The sequence below is a fragment of the Leishmania donovani genome, chromosome 22, assembly GCF_000227135.1.
Source record: "Leishmania donovani BPK282A1 complete genome, chromosome 22".
NCBI lineage: Eukaryota > Euglenozoa > Kinetoplastea > Trypanosomatida > Trypanosomatidae > Leishmania > Leishmania donovani.
In genome coordinates this window covers 104,392-125,140 of record NC_018249.1, presented here as the reverse complement: position 1 = coordinate 125,140, position 20,749 = coordinate 104,392, and the positions used below count along the sequence as shown (strand labels likewise).

Sequence of the window (20,749 nt, the reverse complement as noted above, 5' to 3'; positions counted from 1 at the left end):
GCCGCCCCGTGTCTCTCCCTCCTCCGCTCCGTTCTTTACTTGACAGGCCGAAGCGGGAGATCACCTGCCTCCGCATCCGGAGCACACACCTACGTACCTCTAAAGCTGTCTATAAAGGAGCAAAACAAACACACGCACATACACAAAAAGACACCCCCTCCCCCTTCCCCAAGAACGAGAGCGGAAGAGGAGTAGGCTGAGGACACGACGAGGGGGAGCCACGCCGTTCGACAGCAGCAACAAAGGAATAAACAAATACGTGGGATAGGGTCTCTGAGAGTTGTATATCGGCGGGTGTGTGCTGGTCTGCCTGCCAGCACTTGTGTGCGTGTGTGTCCTTGTCGACGTCATTGTGCCTGAGTGGACTCTCCCCACGAGAGAGCCCGCCGAAGAGGACGGAGGACTGACGGGACAAAACGGAAGGAGTAAGGTAAAGCCGCCTCTCTCTGCGACTGTTGTTGCTGAAGACGGTGACTCGGACTCTCACGCTCGCGTTCACCCAACAGCAGCTAAGCTCGCTCTTGCACACTAACACAACGCCAACGCCAAAGCCGCCCAGCAGGCGAGTGCGTGTTGTTCGTCAGGCCCCTCGCCCTCACCCACATCCTTCTCCTGACATTGCGCACGCATCCTTTCCTGAAACTGGCACGTCACGGATCACCTCCACCCCATCCCCACCCTCGCAAACCTCATCATTTATACACAGTCGAGCGCGCTTCTGAATAGCTGACTCTCGCTTTTCTGCCCTCCTTGTGCCCTGGCTGTGATATTACATCAAAATTGTCTCTAGGAAAAGAAATACTTTTAGGTACACCCACTCCCCCAGCACCACCCTTCACCGACAAGCCGACAAGCAAGGCAACGCATCTTGAGACGTGTACTGTTGTCGTGGTCCCAACCCCCTAACTTTACTCCCCCTCTCCCAATCCCTCGCGCTGTATTTGCTTTTCTTTGTCGTCGTTCAGGTGTTTTTCTAACTTTTCTTTCTTTCTCTTTTTTTTTTTCGCTCGTTTGTTTGCTTGCCATTCCTATCACCCGATCTCGCTTCCTCGCACGCACCTTCACTTGCACCGCCGCATCCTCTCTGCCCGCCTTTTGCTGCTCCCTCGAATTTGTTTCTCCTCTTTTCATCTTTATTTTTTTATTTTCTTCTCGCTTTCGCCTTCGAAATTTGCTGGTTTTCCACCTCTTGTTGTCTCCCGCGTCTGTGCGTGCGTGCATCTCCCACAACGGTGCGAGTCTTCAATCCCTTGACCCGGCAGCAAGGCAAATCAGTACAACTCCATCTCGCCTCTTTGCCGTCATTGGTGTCCTCCTCCCTCCCTGCGTGTGCGTGCGGCTGAGTCTTCACTGTCGGACCTCGCGTGTCACTGCACGCGCTTGCCGTTTCTCTTTCAAAGGCATCGGAGGGGCGCGCAGCAAGAGCCGATCACAGAGGGTGGTGGAGCGAGAGAGCGAGAGAAGAGGGTCTTGTCGCGGTACGTGGTGGGTGTCGGCACGCAGGTGTGTACGTGTACGTGAAGAGAGGGGGTTTCAGTTGTTCTTCTGTGCGTTTGGTTCCGTTGCTGTTTTTCGTCGTTGTCTCTTTCTTTTTGTGCGTGTCTCTTTTTGTTTGTTTTATTGAGTGCAAGTACGATCATCCAACGGTAACCGTTTCTTTTTTTTTTTGTATTGTGTGTGTGTGTGTGTGCGTGCGTTTGTCGTTGATTGGTTGTCTGCCTTCGAAAACGAAGTTCGTTGTTGTTTTTTTCTCGCTTTCTGTGCGTCTCTTCCCTCTATTTTTTTTCGTGCTTTTTCTGTATGAGTTTGTGGGCTGCCTCCTCTTTGGCCGATACTCTAGATTCTAGAATCTGTGCCACGACCACCACGTTCAAGCGGCTGCCACCTTTTAGCTGTTCTTGCTCTCGCGGGAGAGCAAGATAGACGACTACGGACTTGCAAGCGCTCGCATACATACACACTCCCGTCTTCTGGCGTGCACGGTGGCGTTGCACGGCAACGGCTCCGACACATACACGCACACACACAACTGAAATTGCCACCGCACCCAGAGCAGAAAAGCGGACAAATCTGGCCTCCCCTGATTTGGTCGACATATTTTCGCCCTTTCCGGTATACTAACGCTGCCCGTTGTGTTTCTCCCGCTCGCTTCCCACCTCTTCTTGCGGCTGCGTCTACAGTTGCTGCTGTGTCCGCATCTGCCTCCGTTTCTATTGTCCGCACCAGAGCTGAGCAAGAAAACAGAAAAAAATACACAAGCGACAACGCCAATAGCTGCGCCTCCCCCCTCCCCTCCCCACACTTTCCGCTTTCATTCTCATTCCCCTCTTCTCCGATTGTCTTGGTGTGTGCCGCTGCCGATTCTGTGTCTCTGTCCTTGCCTGCATCGGAACGTTTTTCTTTTGTGTTGCGTCACGTGCTGTGTGTTTTTTTGTGTTTGCGCTCCAATCCGCTCTGGCGGTACCCTGTCGCCTTCACCGACAACTTTACGGGAGAACACGTCATTAAAAACAGACATACGGGAGCGAGAGGGAGATAGTGAGGTGGGGGCCGCATTTTTTTTGGTTTGCTGTTTTTTTTTGTTTTCGCACATTTTTTCCTGTCTTTGCGTGTGCGTGTGGTGGTGGTGGGAGATCCGTTATCGGTTCTCTCTGTGGGGAAGCGCGTGTGTGGGTATGTCTGCTTGTTGGAGTACGTGTAGCATTTAAGGCTCTGCAACTCTCTCACTCCCGCTCCCCTCGTTAATTCACTGCGAGTCCGTCTTCTGTTCCGTCTTCAACTTTTTTTTTGTTTTCGTCACTGTAACCCTTTTTTTGTTTGTTTGTTCAACAAAAAACGTTGCGTGCGTGTGTGTGTGTGTCTGTGAGGCCCTCTCGCTCCTCATCTTGTCCCCCTTTCCCTTTCCTGCAACGTCACAGACGCATCTCAACTCGCCACGGGCAAAACTGAAGAAGGAACTGCCCTTGGCTGTGTTACTTTTTCTTATTTTTTTTTCGTCGTCGTGGAGGGACCCGTCTACATAATTCGCAGCGCCTCATCCCGCTCATCGCGCCACCCTCGCCCTTCCCCGCACTCTTTGTTCTTTCTCTCTCCTTGGCGTCGCTGCTCGTATTCTCTTTTCGTCTTTTTGTGTGTGTGCGTGTGCGCTCGCCGCAAGTGCTGCGCTCGTGTTTTTGTCAGTCTTTTGTGTTGTCTTGTTGCTTGCATGTTCTCGCTTCCTGTATTGGCGCCGCTGCCATTTTGATCCCTGCCTCTTGTCTCTCTCCGTCGCGGTCGTCGTGTCACGTGCGCCCACTTCCGCGATCTACCGGCACTCGTTCTTGTCCTGCTGTGTGGGTGTTTTTGTTGTTGCTGGGAGTGGCCGTGTTTCTCTGTTTCTTTTCGTTGCCTGCAACTCCCGGTGCGTGCGTGTGTGTGTGGGGGGGGTCAGTGATACTTTTGCCGTCCTCTTTTCCGTACACGTTTTCACGGTTGCAGCTGCCTTCGTTGAACGTTGCTGCTGCTGCTGTGTGTGTGTGTTTAGCTGCACTACGTGGGCTGGCAGGTGGTGCTGGCTTGCTCGGCTGGCCTTTGTCTTGTATCCCCCACTCGTGCGTGTGCTCCTCTGGTGTGTAGGTGCATCGGTACGGAACCACGGGCTCGTGTGCACAGAATTGTCTGCTCTCTAAACTCAAAACAGATCAAAAACAACGACACACACACACACACACCTATACATATATACAAGCACATCCGCACACACACACACGCACGCGCATCCTTCCCCTTTATATATCTCTCCCTCTTCCTCGCGCACACGCGGGCTTTGACATACGGTGCCCACTCGCTGACGGAGAACACGAACAAGAAAAAAAGACAGACGGACGGGGTGCCGTCTTTTCGTACTTCTTTAATTTGTTTCTCTGTTCGCTTCCCAGTTCATTTTTTGTTTGCTCTCGTGTATCCTCTGCGCCCTTCCCTCCTCCTTTTTGTACGTGTTCGGTCGTGTGTGCGTCCCAATCCACTTCTAACTGGTTGCCGATCCTGTCCCCATATCCCCTTCCTCGTCTCATCGCTTCTTCTTCGGCTCGCACTTCTCCCCCACCGGCGTCTTCACGCCCTTCCTACCAACAACACCAACAAGAAACAGTCTCTCTCGCTTCTCCCTTGTAAGTTTGCTACTGCTTTCGTTTGGTGTGGTGGTGCTAGTTGTGCTTTCTCTTGATCCTACCCCTCCCCCTCCCCCGATCCAACGCCCCTCACTGCCGCTCTGTCTGGGTGTCTGTTCCTTGTAATTCTTTATACTCGTTGAGTGCGCGTATTGGCGTGTGCTCCTCTTCCGCAGTGTGGTAACTGGGTAGCTCGGTCGCCGTTGGCACAGCCATGGACTCGACTCGGGGCTCTACACAATGCGGGGCAACATTTGTAGAGGTGAGTACCTTAGCCGGTGCGGACGCCGCGCCAGACGCGCCGCAGCGACAAGGTGAGAGGTGCCTTACGTCGCCGCACGCGCACTGTGCCCTGCCGCGGCTGTGCACCGAGTCTGTGAGCATGGTGCCCTCTCTCGCCTCACTGGTGGACGATCTGCCGGCGTCCGTCGCGGCCAAACCGACGCTCCTGAATTCCAGCCCGTTGCGGGTCGCCAAAGCACACCCAGCTACTGAAAGCGCGTCGTCCATGCCGTCGAGCTGTGGTGCCACCACGGAGACGGAAAACCGCTTCGGTGACCTTCAGAGCCACGCTGGGGCTACCGCAGTTGTGCCACCGGTCTTGAAGTCCTCGTCCTCCCTGCTCTCGTCGTTCCCCTCTGCCTCCGCCATCGCCGCCGCCGGCAGCGCGCGACGCCTGACTCCAAACAGCACCTCTTCCATGGACGGCGCATGGACGCGGTCGCGCAACGTGGACGGGCCTCGAACGATGTCTCTTCGGCTTTTCACGACTTCACCCCACACCCTTCACGGGTCGGCGTCTCTCCCCATCCCTGGTGAGGAGAGCGTGCCGCTCGCGGAGATGAGCAGTCACGCGGAGTCGAACAGGACCACGCCCTCGGTGCCGCTTATGTGCTGTGGCCTACCACACACCCACGCGATCGAGGGGGAGCGGCGAGCGTCGTCGGCGGAAACCTTCTTGACCCGGGTGCCGCTACCGCAAGAGGACATGACAGCTTCCTCATCGCAGCCCTCGTCGCCTACCGCGGCGGAGCGCACGGTAGTGCACTGCTCGGTGATGCACACATGCAGCGATGCAGCGGAAGCGCAAAGGACTGCTTCGCCCACGGTGCCCCCCAGTGGAAGCCCCACCGGCTTTGCCACCGCGACAGCGATGCGATCTACACCGCAGCGACGCAGTCGTTCGTTCGACATGCCGCTCCCCTTTGCCAGCGGCGTGAGTGGCGGCAGCTGCGATGACTTATCAAGATGCTACGCAGAGCGACGCGAGCTGTCCACTATCACCGCTAGTATTCGGACAAGTGAACACTTCAACGAGCGCCTCGGCGACACGCACCGTCCGCCACCGTTCATGTACCCGTCGGAGTCCACGGCGACGTTGTCGACGCTGAGAGCGTCAGTGGTAGGCGCAGCCGTCCCCGCTACGGCGCATTCCAACAACAATGGCGGCGGCGGCATTGCCACTTTCAGCAGCAACGCAAGCACAAACGGAGGGGATGCCGAGGCACAAGTAGCCACGGGCACTGGACTGCGACGCACCATATCCTGCGATACGCTGGCTTCGGTCAGCTCCTCGCGCTCCAGACCGGTGCTCACGCCCGCCGCGCTTGGCCCGCCGGAGGCCTCTGGCGCCGCATCTGGTACAGCGTCCACCACCACCACCAGTGTAACGTACACGCGCAAAAATGTCTGCCTCGGGACGCTGGACTTCTACGGCAACCCGGTTACGTCTCTCTCCTCGCTACTCGTGCAGATGTCGCTGCGGTCTGGCGACCACGAGGAAGCAGACCCGCCTGAGACGCGTCTCGCCGCGGCTTCTCCTTACCCGCTAACTCAGCAGCAGCAGCAGCAGCGAAACACGCTATCCATGCAAAACTTAATGGCACATACGCAGCAAGTTGGGCAGATGGCGCCAGAGGACAAGGTGAAGCGGTTCCACGCGAAGCCGGACAGCGGCGGCATCGCCATGTGCAGGACAACAGGTGCCACGATACCGCGGCGGCGCCGCGCCTGCGCCAAGCCCTGCTCCGCGACAGCGGCCGCGTCAGCCTCAGCTGCACCGCTGGCCGGAACCACCGTCGCGGCTTCTGCACAGCCGCAGGTCGGCTCACTGAAGGACGTGTTGCAGGATTGCAATTTTCTCTCCCTCAAGGACGTGCTGAGCGCCATCGCCGACACTCATGTGCACGAGCTGCGCGAGGCGCAGCAGCGGTTGAGCAACACGCACGCTGGCGCCGGCGATGGTAAAAATGTTGACGGCAGCGCAGCCTCCACGGCACCCGCGTCGGTGATCGTGAACGCGCTGTCTACATGCGTAGCCTCGGTGCCATTAAAAGCGGAAGAGCCCTCCACGGCTGCAGCCAGCTTCTCTGGAGGCATTCAGTCGAATGCGACGTGCCGTCTCGGTGGGGCGGGGTCGGAATGGGCATGCACTTCCAGCGCCCGCGAAGGCGATAGTTGCGTGTGCCTGAGCACGAGCGCCAGCACTGACGCGACTTGCATCCCAGCTCTCCACCCCTCAGTCAACTCGCTTGACGCACAGCAGGTCTTGACGCTTGCGGCGGCGATTACGGAGGCCTCACTGAACCTCGACCGCAGCGCTGAGGCTTCTTTCGCCGGCTCGGCCACGGCGGCCGCCGTCAGCGCGTCATTCCCAACCTTGCTCGGCGAGACTGTACCCGCTGGTAGTGCCGCGTCGCCTCCGTCCGCTATTGCTACGCCGACGAGGCTGCAGTCGGTCGCCCCATCGGGTTCTCTTATCTCATCAACTCACGCAGATGCAAGCCGCGGAGTTGCCGCCGATTCGGCGGCGTCCACAGATGGCGTCTCCGAGGCTCTTGATTACGGAGGCGATCCACTGGAACGCAAGGTGCTGCTGCTGCAGGCTTCAAACGACGGCGTGGATGACGTTGTGCGGAGTGGAGTGTGGGAGTGCCCAGGGGACCGCAGCGTGCTCGCACCGTCCCCTCTGGCGCTGAAGGCGACGGCAGCTGCGTCTCCCATGACGGTCGTCTCGCCGGCACAAAACCGATTTGCTGCGGCAGGCTTACCGTCCACACGCCAGCGCGGAGGACGGTACGTTGCCAACTGGCACGGTCTATCGTCGGGTGAGGAGGCACCATGCAAGACAACGATGCCGCGCACCGTCATCGCCGTTGATGCAAAGCCCCCGCCAACGTTGCTGCGGCAGGCGGAGACTATGGCTAGCGCAGACCGCGGCATGTTTGCCAGCAGTGGCGCGGGTAAGCAGGAGGAGGCTGGAGTATCGACCGTGACTTACGACAGGGCCCCTGCACCGAGGGCCAGCATCACTGCCGGAGACACTTCGGCCAGCGTCGGCGATATTCGTGTGGTGGTCGAGTCCATCTCCTTTTGCTCCTTCGACGACGAGCTCAACACCGTGTCGCAGCTGCGGCAGTGGGCCCGAAGCATTGCGCGGCTGGAGCACCTGCAGCCGAGCACGGAAACCGAAGTCATCACATAGAGGAGAGCAATGCTTCGAGTAGGCCGTTCTTGCGATGACGAATGTTGTGAAAATATGCTGCTTTCGAGGGGGTTGATGGGGTAGGGGGCGATATAGGTGGTCTTCGACGTCTTTCTCCGCTTCCCCGCGACGTTGTCTCAGGCGCATGTGCATGTATATGAGTCGAGCCAATGCGTGATTCTCTAAGATTTGTGCGCCGGTGAAGGGGTGGCGGCCTTTGTGTGCATCGGAATCTGAGCGTTTGGCGAGGGGGTGTAGGCTTGTCTGCAGGGGAAACGGGGGGGGGCGGAAGAGGGGCACGCGCCGAAAATTCGAATGCGCTGATGTCTGCCGACCCACGCAACGGAGTATCCCACACCCGCACGCGCGCCGGTGCTTTTTCACTTCTGTTCTTTTTTTTTGTGGTTTGGTCCACCGCCCCTCCCTCCCCTTCCCTCCTCCTTCGACGGTGATGCCCGATGCTCTTTGTTTCTGTTGTTGCTTTCGTATAGGGACGCCACAACCGTGGCGGTCTCGCTCCTTCTTTAGGAAACGATTTTTTATTTTTACTTTTCTATTGTGGGGTGCTGCTTTGTGTGACAGCGGCCCGCCACACATCGATGACGCCCGCCCGCCCGTCCTTTTTTTCCATTCTGTCCCGCAAATCCGCGTCCGATCTCTTTTTTTTTTCGCTTCTCTTGCGCGACGTCACCACCCGTATCGCATCCGTCTCTCAACCTTCACCCTCACCGTCCGTTCTTCTCTCTCTGGTCCATGCCATGGTAAATACTTCGGAGTACTCTGGCTTTAATCAGAGGTACATGTCGGTTTATGTTGTTGTGCGCGTTTGTATGCGGGTATCTGCGTGTGATTGAAGGGACATTGCCATCCGCACTTCCAACGTCTGCACACACAGACACAGACACACACTCATACAGACCCTCTTCCGCTCTCCTCTGCCTTGTCTTCTCTGCGTGTCTCTATCGACGCTTGTGCCAGCATCCGACACTGCGCAGGCAAGGCAAGCGATTATGAGACAAAGGGAAGGAGGCTGAAGCTGGGGAGAGGGGGAGGGGAGCGGGTGCAGACGTGGGGAAGGGGACAAAACGCACCCACGTGCTATGTACATTAGACACACAGGACTGATAAGACAAGAAAAAAGTAGGTATATGGCCCACAAGAGCACATAACACCCTGAACACCGCAACAGCAACCGCAAAGAAGGCGCAGAAATGGCGCCATCTGTCCTTGGGCCTTCAAGGAATGCTTCCGAGCGTATGCCTTCACCGCGCGAAATGGAAAAAAATTGACGTGCCTGCTCACTACAGCCACACATGCAGTCTGCATCTTGACCGCCATCCTCTGCACTTCTTGGGTTGTGTGTGGCCAAGTATGTATGCAGACACGTGTAACACTGCTTGCTGAGCCGCGTTTAGGGTGGACGAGGTGAAGAGAAAGGAATGCCGCGAATAGTCGATGTGCTGCGCGCGTTCGCTTCGTGACGGCGGGACACTCTACTATGCTGTCCTCGTCTTCCCTCCATCCCTACCCACCTTCTCCCAGTCGCTTTCATTTGGTGCTTTCTTCCTCGTCGTGTTGGCCTTCAGCTCTTCTTATGCATCTCCTACACGCAGGAATCTCACATGCACACACACACACACACACACACACGCCACCACCATAGCAGCAGCAGGCCACGGACACACGAGGAACTTTGCCGTTACACAGACGGAGCCGTTATTTTCTTCCTTGCGTTGTGGTGTACCGCGTGCGCCATCTCGACCGTCCCCCCTTTCCACATAGACACATCCTGGTGACCGGAAGAGAAGGCCCAGAGACGGCAGGCAAAGGAAGCAGGAGGCAACATGGACGGCGAAAAGCTCAGCTCGATCAACACGCTGCGCACACGCTTTCCGGCGCTGACCGTTTCAGATGCCCGCGCGTTGCTAGAGCGGCACAACTGGAATGTCACCATCGCTGGCGCGGAGGCAGAGCGAGGGGAGCGACAGCGCAAGAAGGCGGACTCGGCAAACTACTTTGTGGGCGGCGGGGACAAGGGTAGTGGGCAGCAGGTCATGGCGCCGCCCGGTGAGAGTGTTTCCGACCGCAGCGGTGAAATCGGCAGCGGCAGCGGGGTGCACTCCATGATCGATCGCATTTTTCGCAAAGCGGAGGTGGAGATGGCGAAAGCGAGCGGAGGTGATGGCGGCACTGCCGTCGAGGATAATGAGCCGCGTGCCTTTTACGGTCGAGGTCAGCGCCTCGGCTACACCGCCAACCCCAGTCCATACGTCGCCTCTACGCTGCGCGCAGCGCGGTCTGTTTGCATAACAGTCTACCGTAACGGCTTCGAGGTGGACAGCAACGGGTTTGTGCCGCTCAACAGTGACGAGGGCCGCCAGTTTGTGGAGGCAATGGACAAGGGTTATGTGCCGCCTTCCCTCGCCACCAAGTATCCGAACACAGACCTGACGGTGAACCTGCGCGACTGCCTCCAGGTAGACTACGTCCCACCTTCGTACATCCCTTTTCAGGGCCACGGCCACCGCCTTGCAGCGCCAAGCAGTGCCGCCGCCTCGTCTGCCGCACCAGCAGATGCTCAAGCGTCTCCCGCGACGGCGGGTAGCCCGGGTACGCCAACCTACGATCCCTCTCGCGCCGTGGAGGTGCGCAGCGATGAGGCGACGTCATTTGTGGTGCTCCTGAACACGCGAGGGGAGCGGCGGCAAGTGCAGGTAAACCCGGAACGGCACACCGTGGACGACCTCTACAGCCTTGCTCATGCCTATCAGCCGGAGCTGCCGAATTTTATCCTGGTGGATCGCGGGATGCCGCCGCGCCGCTTGGAGGCCTCTACGCGGTCGCAGACAATCGCGCAGGCGAAGCTCAGCCGCGCTGTTGTAGCCCTTCAGCAGCTGTGACGGCGGTGTGGAAAAGGAGACGCCAGCTCTGCAGCAAGCGCACTTGCGTGCGTGTGTGTGTGTGTGCGTTGGGGGCGGGGGGAAGGAGTCGTGCAGTGGAGGGTAAAGGGCTTGACGTCAACGGATGTTCTCCATCCTTGCTGTCACGAAGACCGACTACCTACGTCGGCTCTCAGCACCCACGTCGCCCATCCCTCACTTTTCACTGGGGCACCGGTAATGTGGTGCGGCTTTTGCTCTTTTTTTGTTCGTGCGAATCGGGAACGGCACACGCCCTCGTCAGCATCCTTGAAGCTCCCTTCGCGGCGTCTCCTCCAACCCCTCCTCCCTCCTCAATACTTCCACACGCAGGCTTCCACCCTTTGGCTTTGCCGTCTCTTTTCCCTATGAGGGCACCAGTCTTGGTTCACTGACTTTTCTCCTCTCTGCTTAGGGCACGCCTTCACGACTCCCCTGGCGGCAGTCCCTCCTCTCCCTCTCCGAGTGTGGTGCGCTGTATCTGTGTGTGCGTGTGTTTACGGCCCCTTCCGTGCGCCGTGTTGCGCTGGAAGGGTGTGCTGCCAAAGCCGCCAGCAGGAGGGAGTGCGAGGGATAAAAGGACTACATCCACACCGTTGACCGAGTTGTCAATACAAGCCACCGCACACAAGATCATCGCACGCCATCGGCGAAATGCACACCCGCCTATGCACACCTACTTGATCGTGCACGTATGCAGGCGCAGGCACTCTTACCCAATCGCGTTATGCTCACTAAAAAGAAACGCGCGTCGAGGATGGGCCACCGCGAGGGCTGAAGAACAAAGTGGAAAAGGTGGTTGCGAGAATGAGTTGCCGCTACTGCCTTCCTTCTTCTGCCTCCAGTCCACGGGGTGGGGCCAGCTCCCCCTCCTCACGCCAACTCCCCTATCATCATCATCTACTTATCTGTGCGTGTGTTTTGGTTTCTGCCCCTCTTCGCGCGCACTTGGTTTTGCCCTCGGCATGGCTTCCTCCTCCGGTTCCTTCTCACTTGTATTCCCCACCCACGCGCCCGCCTATCCTGAACGTGACGCGATCTGTTTTGAAATCATCATCTTCGTAATGCAACATGTCCATCATGCACCGCTTCCAGACCGAGAAGTGGCTCGACTATAGTACAAACCCCTTGAAAACGCACCTTGCGGCTCGCTGCTGCCCTTTCGTAATCGAACTCGCTAAACTCGCCAGTCGCCCCCCCCACGCACACACACATAGACGGAAAGAATAATCACAGAGGGAGCGCTGCTTCGAGAGGCGCATATCTTGTCGGCACTGCGGCAGAGGAGGCCGATGCGACCGTGCCTTCCGCGTTTGTGTGCGTGCCAAGACACACGTAGCGCCGCGAAAGGAGCCCTGTACACATCCGGCAACTGGGCCGCGCTCCGCACAAATGTGGCGGTCTCGCCAAGGGCAACGGTACAGGAACTACTGACACCATCGCTTGTGCCCACACGGCACTACCAGCGGAGTCTTCCCAAGCTGCCGCTGCCGGCTCTTCATGACACGCTGCAGCGGTACCTGGCGGCTGCGACGCCTCTTTGTGCACCGCCGCAGCTCGCCTCCGCGAGCGCGACTGTAACCGCCTTTCTGAAGGGCGAGGGGCGTCACGTCCACGAGGAGCTACGGCGCACGGACAAGGCGAATCCGCACACGTCGTACATTTCGTCCGACCTGTTTGAGCAGACCTTGAAAGGGCGGAGCGCGCTGCCGCTGCGCTCGCACAGAACGTGGCTTGTGCGGCCGGATCCGGAGAAGCAAGACATGCTGGTACGGAGCGCCTACTGGCTCTGGGCCTCGGTTCAATTCTACAAGCTGTACCTCGATAATCAACTCCGCCCGGAAGTGCGGTACGCTGTTGATGGCATCTTTTCGAAAAGGAGCGGCTACTGGACCGCCGAGTGGTTCCAACGCACCGCGGCGCTGCTCCCCGATTATGTGAGCACCCCGTTCGTCTACAGCGCCTCGCTCGGTGTCGCGCAGCCGCTGGACATGTCGCAGTTCGACTGCCTTTTCAATTCTTCGCGGATGCCAGGTGTCCTCCAGGACGAAATAAAGCCGGTCGGCTTTGTACCTCATGCATTGGTACAGTACCGCGGTCATCAGTTTCAGATCACTGTGGCCGATGCAGACTGCGTGCCGCTTTCCATTGATGAGCTGTACGCTCAGCTCCGTGATATTGTGTGCACGAACGTAGCACCGGCACACACCGACGTGAGCGTCTTCACCGCACTGCCGCGCACGGAGTGGAACGGGGCCCGAACGATGCTGTTACGAAACGTCATCAATGGCAAAAGCCTGGAGGCTGTGGAAGAGAGTATGTTGGTGCTGAATCTCGACGCGGACGACGAGAGGGACGCCATGGTGGACCCAACGTCCCCTGTGGGGGTGACGGCGAAGTCGCCTTCCGTGCGAGCCGGCAACCGTTGGTGGGACAAGAGTCTGTCGGTGTCTGTTAACAGCCGCGGCGATATTGCCGTCTCGGCCGAGTCGAGCTGGGGCGACGGCGTGGCAGTGCGGCGGTACATCAACGATGTATACGCCCTCAGTCGTGCAGCGCACAGCCACGTGTTACGGAAGGACGCGCCGGCCACGCACAAGATCCGCCAGCTTCAGTGGCACGTCCCAGACGAGCTCGTGGCTGCGGCGCAAAGAGTCACGAGGCGTGTGACCAAGGATCGCGAGAGCCTCGATGTCGCCGCCGGGGTGCTTGACATTGCCACAACACCCACTCCCGCCGTCGAGGCCACGGTGCAGCTGGCGGCACAGCTCGCCATGTTCCGCGTGCACCAGCAGCAGCCGATGAACTGCATGCAGAACACAGACATGCATTGCTATCGCCGCGGCCGCAGCGAGCAAATCCCGCTCACCACGCTGGAGAGCACCGCTTTCCTGCTGAGCATGTGCTCCTCAGTACGAGAGACGCAGCAAGCAGCGTGCCACGCGGCCGTGCAACGCTACAAGGCAGAGAAGAAGGCCGTCAGTCGCGGAAGCAGCACCTACAGCCACCTGCTGGCTTTGCGCCTAACGGCGGAGCGCTTTCTTGGCCGAGTTCCTGACTTGTACCACGACCCTGTCTTTTCGCTTGTCGCCGAGCCCGCGCTGCGCTTTGAGATGGTCGAGGCGGAGGCGGCCTACGGCTGTGGGTACGCGCTCCACCCATTTAGTTGCCACCTCACCTGTAGCCGCACGGGATCGACTCTGCTGTATCAGGTGACATCTCCACCCCCATCGTCCGTGGGCGTTGCCACCTCAAGCGCCACCTTTGCAGCGGCCTTTACGCGCGCATGCCAGGAGGTGTCGGCCCTGCTGGCGCCGGGCTGACCCGGGGGTGTTACAAGGGAAACGCGAAAGCGAAACAGGAGGCATGGTGCTCGCAACGCGTTGCTTTCCTTTCCTCTCGATGCAACCTCACGCGCTCATAAGCCGCAAGACGAAGTCCCCCCCCTCCGCTATTCCGCCCTCACCTACTTGGAGTGCGCGACACGTGTAGACCGCATGTGTGAGCTCCTGCGTAGATCGAAACGGAAAGTGCAGCCAGGCTGCTGTGGCCGTCCTCAGCAGCTATCCTACCAGCCTCCAACCCGTCACACACCCGCTTCGCCTCGCTCCATCGCCTTCCTCTTCCTCCTTCCCTTTTCATCGACTCTAACGGTGCCATACTGCAAGGCCGACTTTATCAGGGGGGGGGGAAGGAGTAGCAGAGACAGAGGAAACCATGGGCCCCGTGGGGCCAAAGTTGTGCTTTCAAGCACGCATATCGCTCGCTGCATTCCGGATTCGTGAGGGCGCCGCGGCGAATGAGGAGGGGGGCTCTCTTTCTCTTGCGTTGCGTATGGGCTGCCCCGCCCACCACCTCCTCCTCACAACAAACGACAGCGACCATTTCAGGAGTCTCTCGCGCATTTTCTGTTGTTATTCGTGGCCGTCTTCTCCTCCCAGCGGCGTTGCGGTGCGCCCCTCTGTGTCCACCCCGTGCTGTCTGTAACAGGGTGACACGCCCTCCACGGCACAAACGAAATCCGCCGATTTGCGGTACCCGCGCGATTTTCCTCTCCACGCCTTGTCGCGTGTTTGTGTGGGACGTGTCTCACAGCTTGTGCGGCGTTGCACTGTCCGCGTTTCGTGTGCCGCGCTTCATGACTCAGCGTGCCGCGGAGCCTTTGCGTCGGCGATTGCAGCCATACACTGCGGCTGCGAAGGAAGCGTGGGCGGTGGCTCCTTCACTGTCTCCACCCGCGCGACTGCGCCTCGTCGGCTTTCACACGTCACCTCATTTTTCCTATCCTTACGGCTCTGCCCTCTCTTTTTCTCGTGCCCTCAACAAACTTGGTCTTGTCTCCCGCTGGGGCGTGGGTGGCGTGTACGTGTGAGCACCTGCACACATCTGTATATGTATGTCTCTATTGCCTTTCTCTCCAGTGACGCGCGCACACACACACACACTTAGCGAAAACTGAGCGGAACGTGAAGCCCTCGTCGCCTGCCCACACCCCACAGCCCGTCAGCCACGCAAACAAACACGCTGCGAACGCGCACGTGGGTTTTCGTTGCCGGTTTGGTCACATTGGCTTCGAGGCGCGCATTACGGTTGTTACGCGCGTGCATCGAATTTCCCCACTTTCTCCCACGCGCCCCTTGTGTTGGCTTTAGGCTTGCTCTCTGCCTTGTCACACGCCCGCGGCGTTATCGGTCAACCATTCCCCCCTCTCCCTCCCCCCGCCGCCGCCGCCGCCGCCCCTCCTCAACGATAGACTCGCCCGCTGGTCACATACACGCAGGCAGGAACCAGCGCTTCTGTTATTTGGTGCTTTCAGGGAGACGCGCACGTGCTCCTCTCTGTACTAGAGTCTAGGCGAACAGGTCACCTGAGTGTCTGTGCGGTGCTGCCGAAATGGCCCCCAAGAGGAAGGCAGCGTCGAAGACGTCGCCCGCTGCGGAGGAAGCGGTGCATGAAGGCTGCGAGGAGAACTCGACGGCGCCGGTCGTGGAGGCATCGTTAGCGGCAGCAGAGGAGACTGCCACGGCACGTGCCGCGGAGCCAGCCGCTCCTGTGCCAGTGGTGGGGTCTACAACGGAGGTTTACAGCCAACTGCAGTCGATTCTCTCCGTGAATGGCGCCCTGGTGAACCACTATCTTCCACAGGTACTGGAGCTCGTGCAGGCAGCGGAGTCTGTTGAGACGCCGATCCTGCTGAGGGTGCGCTTTCTCGAGTTTGTGGGACAGCACGTGGCCGCTGTGCGTGACAACAACGCCCTACGCAAGGTGGTGACATCCCTCGTGAAGATCGTTGGCGGGGCCGACAACACGCCGCAGCTGCTCACGGCTGCGGTTCAGGCGTTTGCCGGCCTGGGCCCTGTCTCGGTGGTTGACAAGAACTGGGAGTATCTGGCTCGTGAGGGGGCGGATGTGCTCATGCAGGTAATGGTTGACCGCGACGCGTTCCCGGAAAGCGTTCGGCAGGCTGCATCAAAGTCGCTGGACTCGCTGACAAGCAGCGCCTTTCGCTCGGTGCTGGCGAAGCTGCTGCACTGGCTGAGCCTCGATCGGGAGGAGGACGACGAGGAGCAGGTGCAGAAGGAGCGGCACATGGCGCTGGCGCGCCTGACGCGTCTCATCATGGCTCCCAGCCAGCGCAAGCACTGGACAGAGGAGACTCAGCTCTATGCCGAGCCGCTGCTGCAGCGTGTGCTAAGCACCGTCGACGTTCGCGAGTTTGCTCAGTTGGCACGCGTGACGGCGCACCTGCCCATCAACCAAGACAAAGGCAACCTTCCCCTTCTCGAGTGGTACGTGAAGGCTCACAGGCTGAACGACGACCGCCACGTTGAGGCCGTTGCTATCATCGGTCGCTTCGTCAGCAACTCTGTCGAGTTCGACCTGTACCCCGCGCTGGAGGCTGCCGGCATCACGTCTCGCGATATCGACGCATCGAGTGACGGAAGTGTCAACACGGCGAAGGTGGTGCTGCTAGCCAGTCGCATCGCCACAGCGGAGGCCGCCGAGAAGCTGTACCCCTACGTCTACCGCCAAGTGGTTTCTCTGATGTCTGACATGCGTGGCACCCTCACCACGGCAAACCTCATCACGGTGGAGGCCCTCCTGTTCGCCGCGGTCGCGCTGGCGCGCAAGCGGTCTGCCGAGGCGCTGCAGCAGCTGAATGACGCCTCCTTCAACGCGAGTGCTACCTCGGCCGCACAGGCAGCGGCAGACGTGTACAAGCAAGTCGTGTTCGCTGTGAAGAAGGCGGCGCAGAGCAAGCAGGCGGACGGGGCAAGCGCGAACGCTGTGGCCAGTCTGAACAACATCAAAACGATCACCGAGGCCTTCGCTGCCAAGCGCCTCCCTCTGGGGGAGATCAAGGAAAGCTGGACGCGCGGCCCGAACACCATCCCTGCCGCGAAGCGGGACCGCGGGGCTCCTCGCGGTGCCATGCCTCCGCCCCCCGGTGTGCAGCCCACTGCAGAGGCAGGAAAGAAACGCAGCAGCAGCCAGAACGCGCCGGACCGCAAGCGGGCCCGCAACGACCACAAGGGCCAGTACAACGATCGCCGATCGCGCCGTGGTGGCCGCCGTTGAATGACACAAGCGGTGCGCAAGCGGAACTGCGTCGTGTTTGCATGTCCGATGCCGCGGGCTTTGGTTGTCCTTTTTGGTAGCGGAAAATGGCCTGTATACACAGGTGGGTGGGTGCGTCACGCGTTCGCGACGATGCGTCTGCGCGAGCGTCTGTATGTCTCTCTCGGCTCGTGCGTCGGATAGAAGAGTGTGTATGTGTGTGCTGGCCTCGAGTTGCCATTTCGTCAGATGCTGAAACGGACGAGAGCGAAGGAGCATTGAGAAAGGCTTGAGCACGCGCAGGCACAGGAGAGAGGGAGGGTGTGCATGTTTGATGCTCCGCGCCCCCTCCCCCACCCCTGGCTTTTCATCTGAGGGAAGGAAGCGGGAGGGGTAGGGTTCCGTTCATGCTGTTGCGTGGTACCCCTGAACCGCTCTCGCAAGCGGCTTTGAGTCGGCACCCAGCTTATGGTGCTTACCGTGACGATGTGCATGTGTGTGGGCGTAGCGAAGCAGCAGCAGCATGGACGTAGAAGCAACACTGCCGGACCTAGGAATGTGCGGAAAAGAGAGGGGGGGGGGCGAGAGCGCGCGGAGAGGAAGTGGAAGAAATGGAACAGGTGAAACACGCACTTGACGCTCATAAGGTAAACAAAAACGTGACAAGGAAAGAGGCTCTGCAGCCACTCGTAGTCGTAGACACAAGCGCGTAAGCAAAGCCCATGCTTGGACCCCAGCTGAGGTTGAGGTGTGCGGTAGGCGGTTGCACAACATGCTCAGTCACAGTGGCTCGGTGCCCCTTGATTTCAAGTTGCTCTGTAAGCTCCCACTGGAGGCCTGGCGTTCTCGTTTTGGTGCTATTCGTACGCGCTGCCATGGCAAGAAGCCGACCGACCGCTGTGGCCACCGCATATGCTCACTCCGGCATCCCCCCTCCCTTGAGCTGCGCTTCATGCTCAGCTCTCGAAGGGGCTCAACAACAGCGGACTGCGGAGCAGATCTGAAAGTTCGGGTCAGCGCCCCCTCCTTCTTCTGGGTGCTGGTGCTGGTGCTGGGCCCGCCCCGTTCCCGAAGCTCGACGGTGTAGGTGAGGCGTAACTCCCAACGTATGCAAACGCCCCCCGAGTAGGATGCCGTCCTTCAGAACTTCTCTGCTATGGTCCCCTGCTCTTCTTGCTCGTTTTCTAATGGATCTTCGCGTGCTTGCCTCTTGTGCGCATGATGCGGAGAGGCTGACCCGGTGCACACGGAGGGCGTGACGTCACAGCGCGCACACTCACTAAGAGGAAAGCAGCAAGCACGCAAAACAACAAGCGGAAAAGACGGTGCCCTTTGAGTCTCATGAGGGGAGGGACGTACGCTCGCGTGGCCTTCTGCCTCTTTTCCTTCGCGTGTTGTGTTTCCTCCGTTCTTTCTTTGTGTTGGCGTTGAGGAGTAATCATGGGCGCGTCATCCGCGCTCACATGCTCTGTCAAAGAAGCCGGCTTCCGTGAGGTCGACGCCGTACGCGACGAGCATGACAAGGATAATTTCTGTTACTCGGCCGGGCCGGCGCTTCTGAGTGGCGCGTCGCAGGCGATTCTCTTCAACCCGATCGACCGCGCCCTCTACGTGCGGGTCAAGTTTCGGCGGCAGCGCTTTCTCGATAAGCGGAATTTCGAGCGCCCCTTTCAAGGGTTCATGAACGCTGTGGTGTATCGCACACTGGTGGGGGCATCCTACATTTTCTGGCAGGACAGCATGCGGATCTCGATCGAGCGCTTTGGTCCAGCCGCGTGTCAGTGGGACACGTCGCCGCAGCTGAACTCGATGCTGATCGGGCTCGCAGCCGGCTCCATCAACGGGTTCAGCCTCAACGCGCTACAGGCCGTCAAGTTTCGAATGTGGAACACGAACGAGCGCGGCGTCACGTTTCTGCGCACGGCCCTCCACATGTACGGCGAGGGTGGATGCCTGATTTTCTTCCGCGGCTGCTTCACGACAATGGTGCGGGACAGCGTCTTCGGCGTCGTTTACGAGACATCGCGGCGCGCCTCTGCCTGGAAGCGCTTCTTCGATGAGAAAGTAGGTGCTCTGTACGCCCTTTTCAGAACGCCGTCGTCGGCATTGTCATCGCCACAGCTGCTGGTGGGAGCAAGCGCGCGTGCTACCAATGCCAGCAGGCGATCCAGAGCCGATGTTGGTGCATCGACTCTGGAAAAGCCCGCATTCGACGATCTGAAAGCGAATGAAACGGTGAGCGTAGGACACGATGCAGTACTGGCGGGCCCCACACTAGAGTGCGGTGCGTCCGCGTTCATCTCAAACTTGATAGCGGCAGTTCTCGCCTCTATTCTGAGCTCGCCTTTCAACTATGTCCGCTCCATCGTGTACGGTACGCCAGCTGGTGCCATCCCGCTCGGCTACATCCCGCTGCTAAAGTCGTTCTACACGCAGTTCTACTACACGTATAGACATGGAAAGAGCTACACCGATCGGCATGGCGTACCGGAGCTGGGCGAGACGGAGCACCCGTGCTCGGCATCCGCCTCTTCCAGCTCTACGGCTTCGGCTGCAGAGCGCCGTTGGAGGCACGGTGGCAGCTCATTCACAGGCGCCGAGGTGGCGGACTGCGTACAGGGAACCGCACGCGCATCGAACTCGCCGGCGTCGCGCCTTGCCGCGCGGCTGCGAACATGGGCTGAGCTGCATCACCACCACCCGAAGGCGGCCTGGACATGGGCTAACAGTCGACTCAACATTGGCTGGGGGTCCCTTCGTGTCGGGTTTGGGATGGCAATGGGGCAAAGCCTCTTCTACCTCGCCCAAGACTACGTCCGCAAAGACGCTAGATAAGGCCTTCCATCTCCTGCAGGTTGGACTCCTGCACCTATGCAGGGCCGTTGCACTGGCGTTCGGCACACACTCATCACCGCCCTTACCCCTCCCCCCGAAAGCCAGTCGTCGCTTGCTGAGCTGATGTTTGTGTGTGCGTGTGCGTGTCTTCCCTTTTCTTTTGGAGGAGCGGGTGGTAGGGTTGTTTGGTGCTCTTGTCTTCCTGAAACGATAGAGCTATTGAAGGATGGCGGTGAAGCAGGTGTTGTGTGTTGTAGTATTCTCTGTGGGGTTACCTAATCAGGACCTCTGTCTCTCTCTCTCTCGGTGTGTGACGGCATCTTGCTTTCTTTTTTTGTGGAAGCAGGTCATGTGCCTCTGCGTGTGAGAGCTGGAGATTTATATGCGTGTGTGTGCGTGTGTGCATCTCACACTTTCCCCCGCCCTCCCCTCATCCACGAAAGACGTAGTGTAGACCTCCGCCATGGGGACGAGCTCCACCCCTCCTCCCTCTTCGACGGGGTGGTGCTGGCCCACACACTCACAGACACAGGCACGTAGACGTGCATCCACAGCGCTTGTTTCTTCCTTTCGCCTCCATCCTGGATGTGCGGGGCAAGTGCGCGCGACGACCTGCGCCTCCCTCTCGCACACCCTTGTACATTGGCACAAGTGCACATGGTGGCTTTTCTTTCTCTCTGATCATTACCGCCCTTGCCGCCACAGTAGTAACGCCACCCCCACCCCCTGCACTCTCCGCCTCTTGCAACGGCAATCGCGACCCTAGCGTTTTGGCTTTGGGTACTGTGGGGGGAGGAGGCCAAACT

The 20,749-nt window shown here is 59.1% G+C and overlaps 5 protein-coding genes across 5 annotated transcripts; all 5 read left to right on the top strand.

The window, feature by feature from the left end:
* Positions 1 to 4,362: 4,362 nt before the first annotated feature.
* LDBPK_220210 (hypothetical protein, unknown function) lies at positions 4,363 to 7,632 on the top strand (the record flags this gene model as incomplete). Its single annotated transcript, XM_003860723.1, has 1 exon — positions 4,363 to 7,632. One exon carries the CDS (start codon positions 4,363 to 4,365, stop codon positions 7,630 to 7,632), a length of 3,270 nt encoding a protein of 1,089 aa, XP_003860771.1.
* A 1,844-nt stretch (positions 7,633 to 9,476) lies between these two features.
* LDBPK_220200 (hypothetical protein, conserved) lies at positions 9,477 to 10,532 on the top strand (the record flags this gene model as incomplete). Its single annotated transcript, XM_003860722.1, has 1 exon — positions 9,477 to 10,532. One exon carries the CDS (start codon positions 9,477 to 9,479, stop codon positions 10,530 to 10,532), a length of 1,056 nt encoding a protein of 351 aa, XP_003860770.1.
* Positions 10,533 to 11,842: 1,310 nt separating this feature from the next.
* On the top strand, positions 11,843 to 13,873 carry LDBPK_220190 (carnitine palmitoyltransferase-like protein; the record flags this gene model as incomplete). Its single annotated transcript, XM_003860721.1, has 1 exon — positions 11,843 to 13,873. The coding sequence occupies one exon, from the start codon at positions 11,843 to 11,845 to the stop codon at positions 13,871 to 13,873; it is 2,031 nt and encodes a 676-aa protein (XP_003860769.1).
* A 1,570-nt stretch (positions 13,874 to 15,443) lies between these two features.
* On the top strand, positions 15,444 to 17,129 carry LDBPK_220180 (hypothetical protein, conserved; the record flags this gene model as incomplete). Its single annotated transcript, XM_003860720.1, has 1 exon — positions 15,444 to 17,129. The coding sequence occupies one exon, from the start codon at positions 15,444 to 15,446 to the stop codon at positions 17,127 to 17,129; it is 1,686 nt and encodes a 561-aa protein (XP_003860768.1).
* A 1,419-nt stretch (positions 17,130 to 18,548) lies between these two features.
* LDBPK_220170 (hypothetical protein, conserved) lies at positions 18,549 to 19,943 on the top strand (the record flags this gene model as incomplete). Its single annotated transcript, XM_003860719.1, has 1 exon — positions 18,549 to 19,943. The coding sequence occupies one exon, from the start codon at positions 18,549 to 18,551 to the stop codon at positions 19,941 to 19,943; it is 1,395 nt and encodes a 464-aa protein (XP_003860767.1).
* Positions 19,944 to 20,749: the final 806 nt, after the last annotated feature.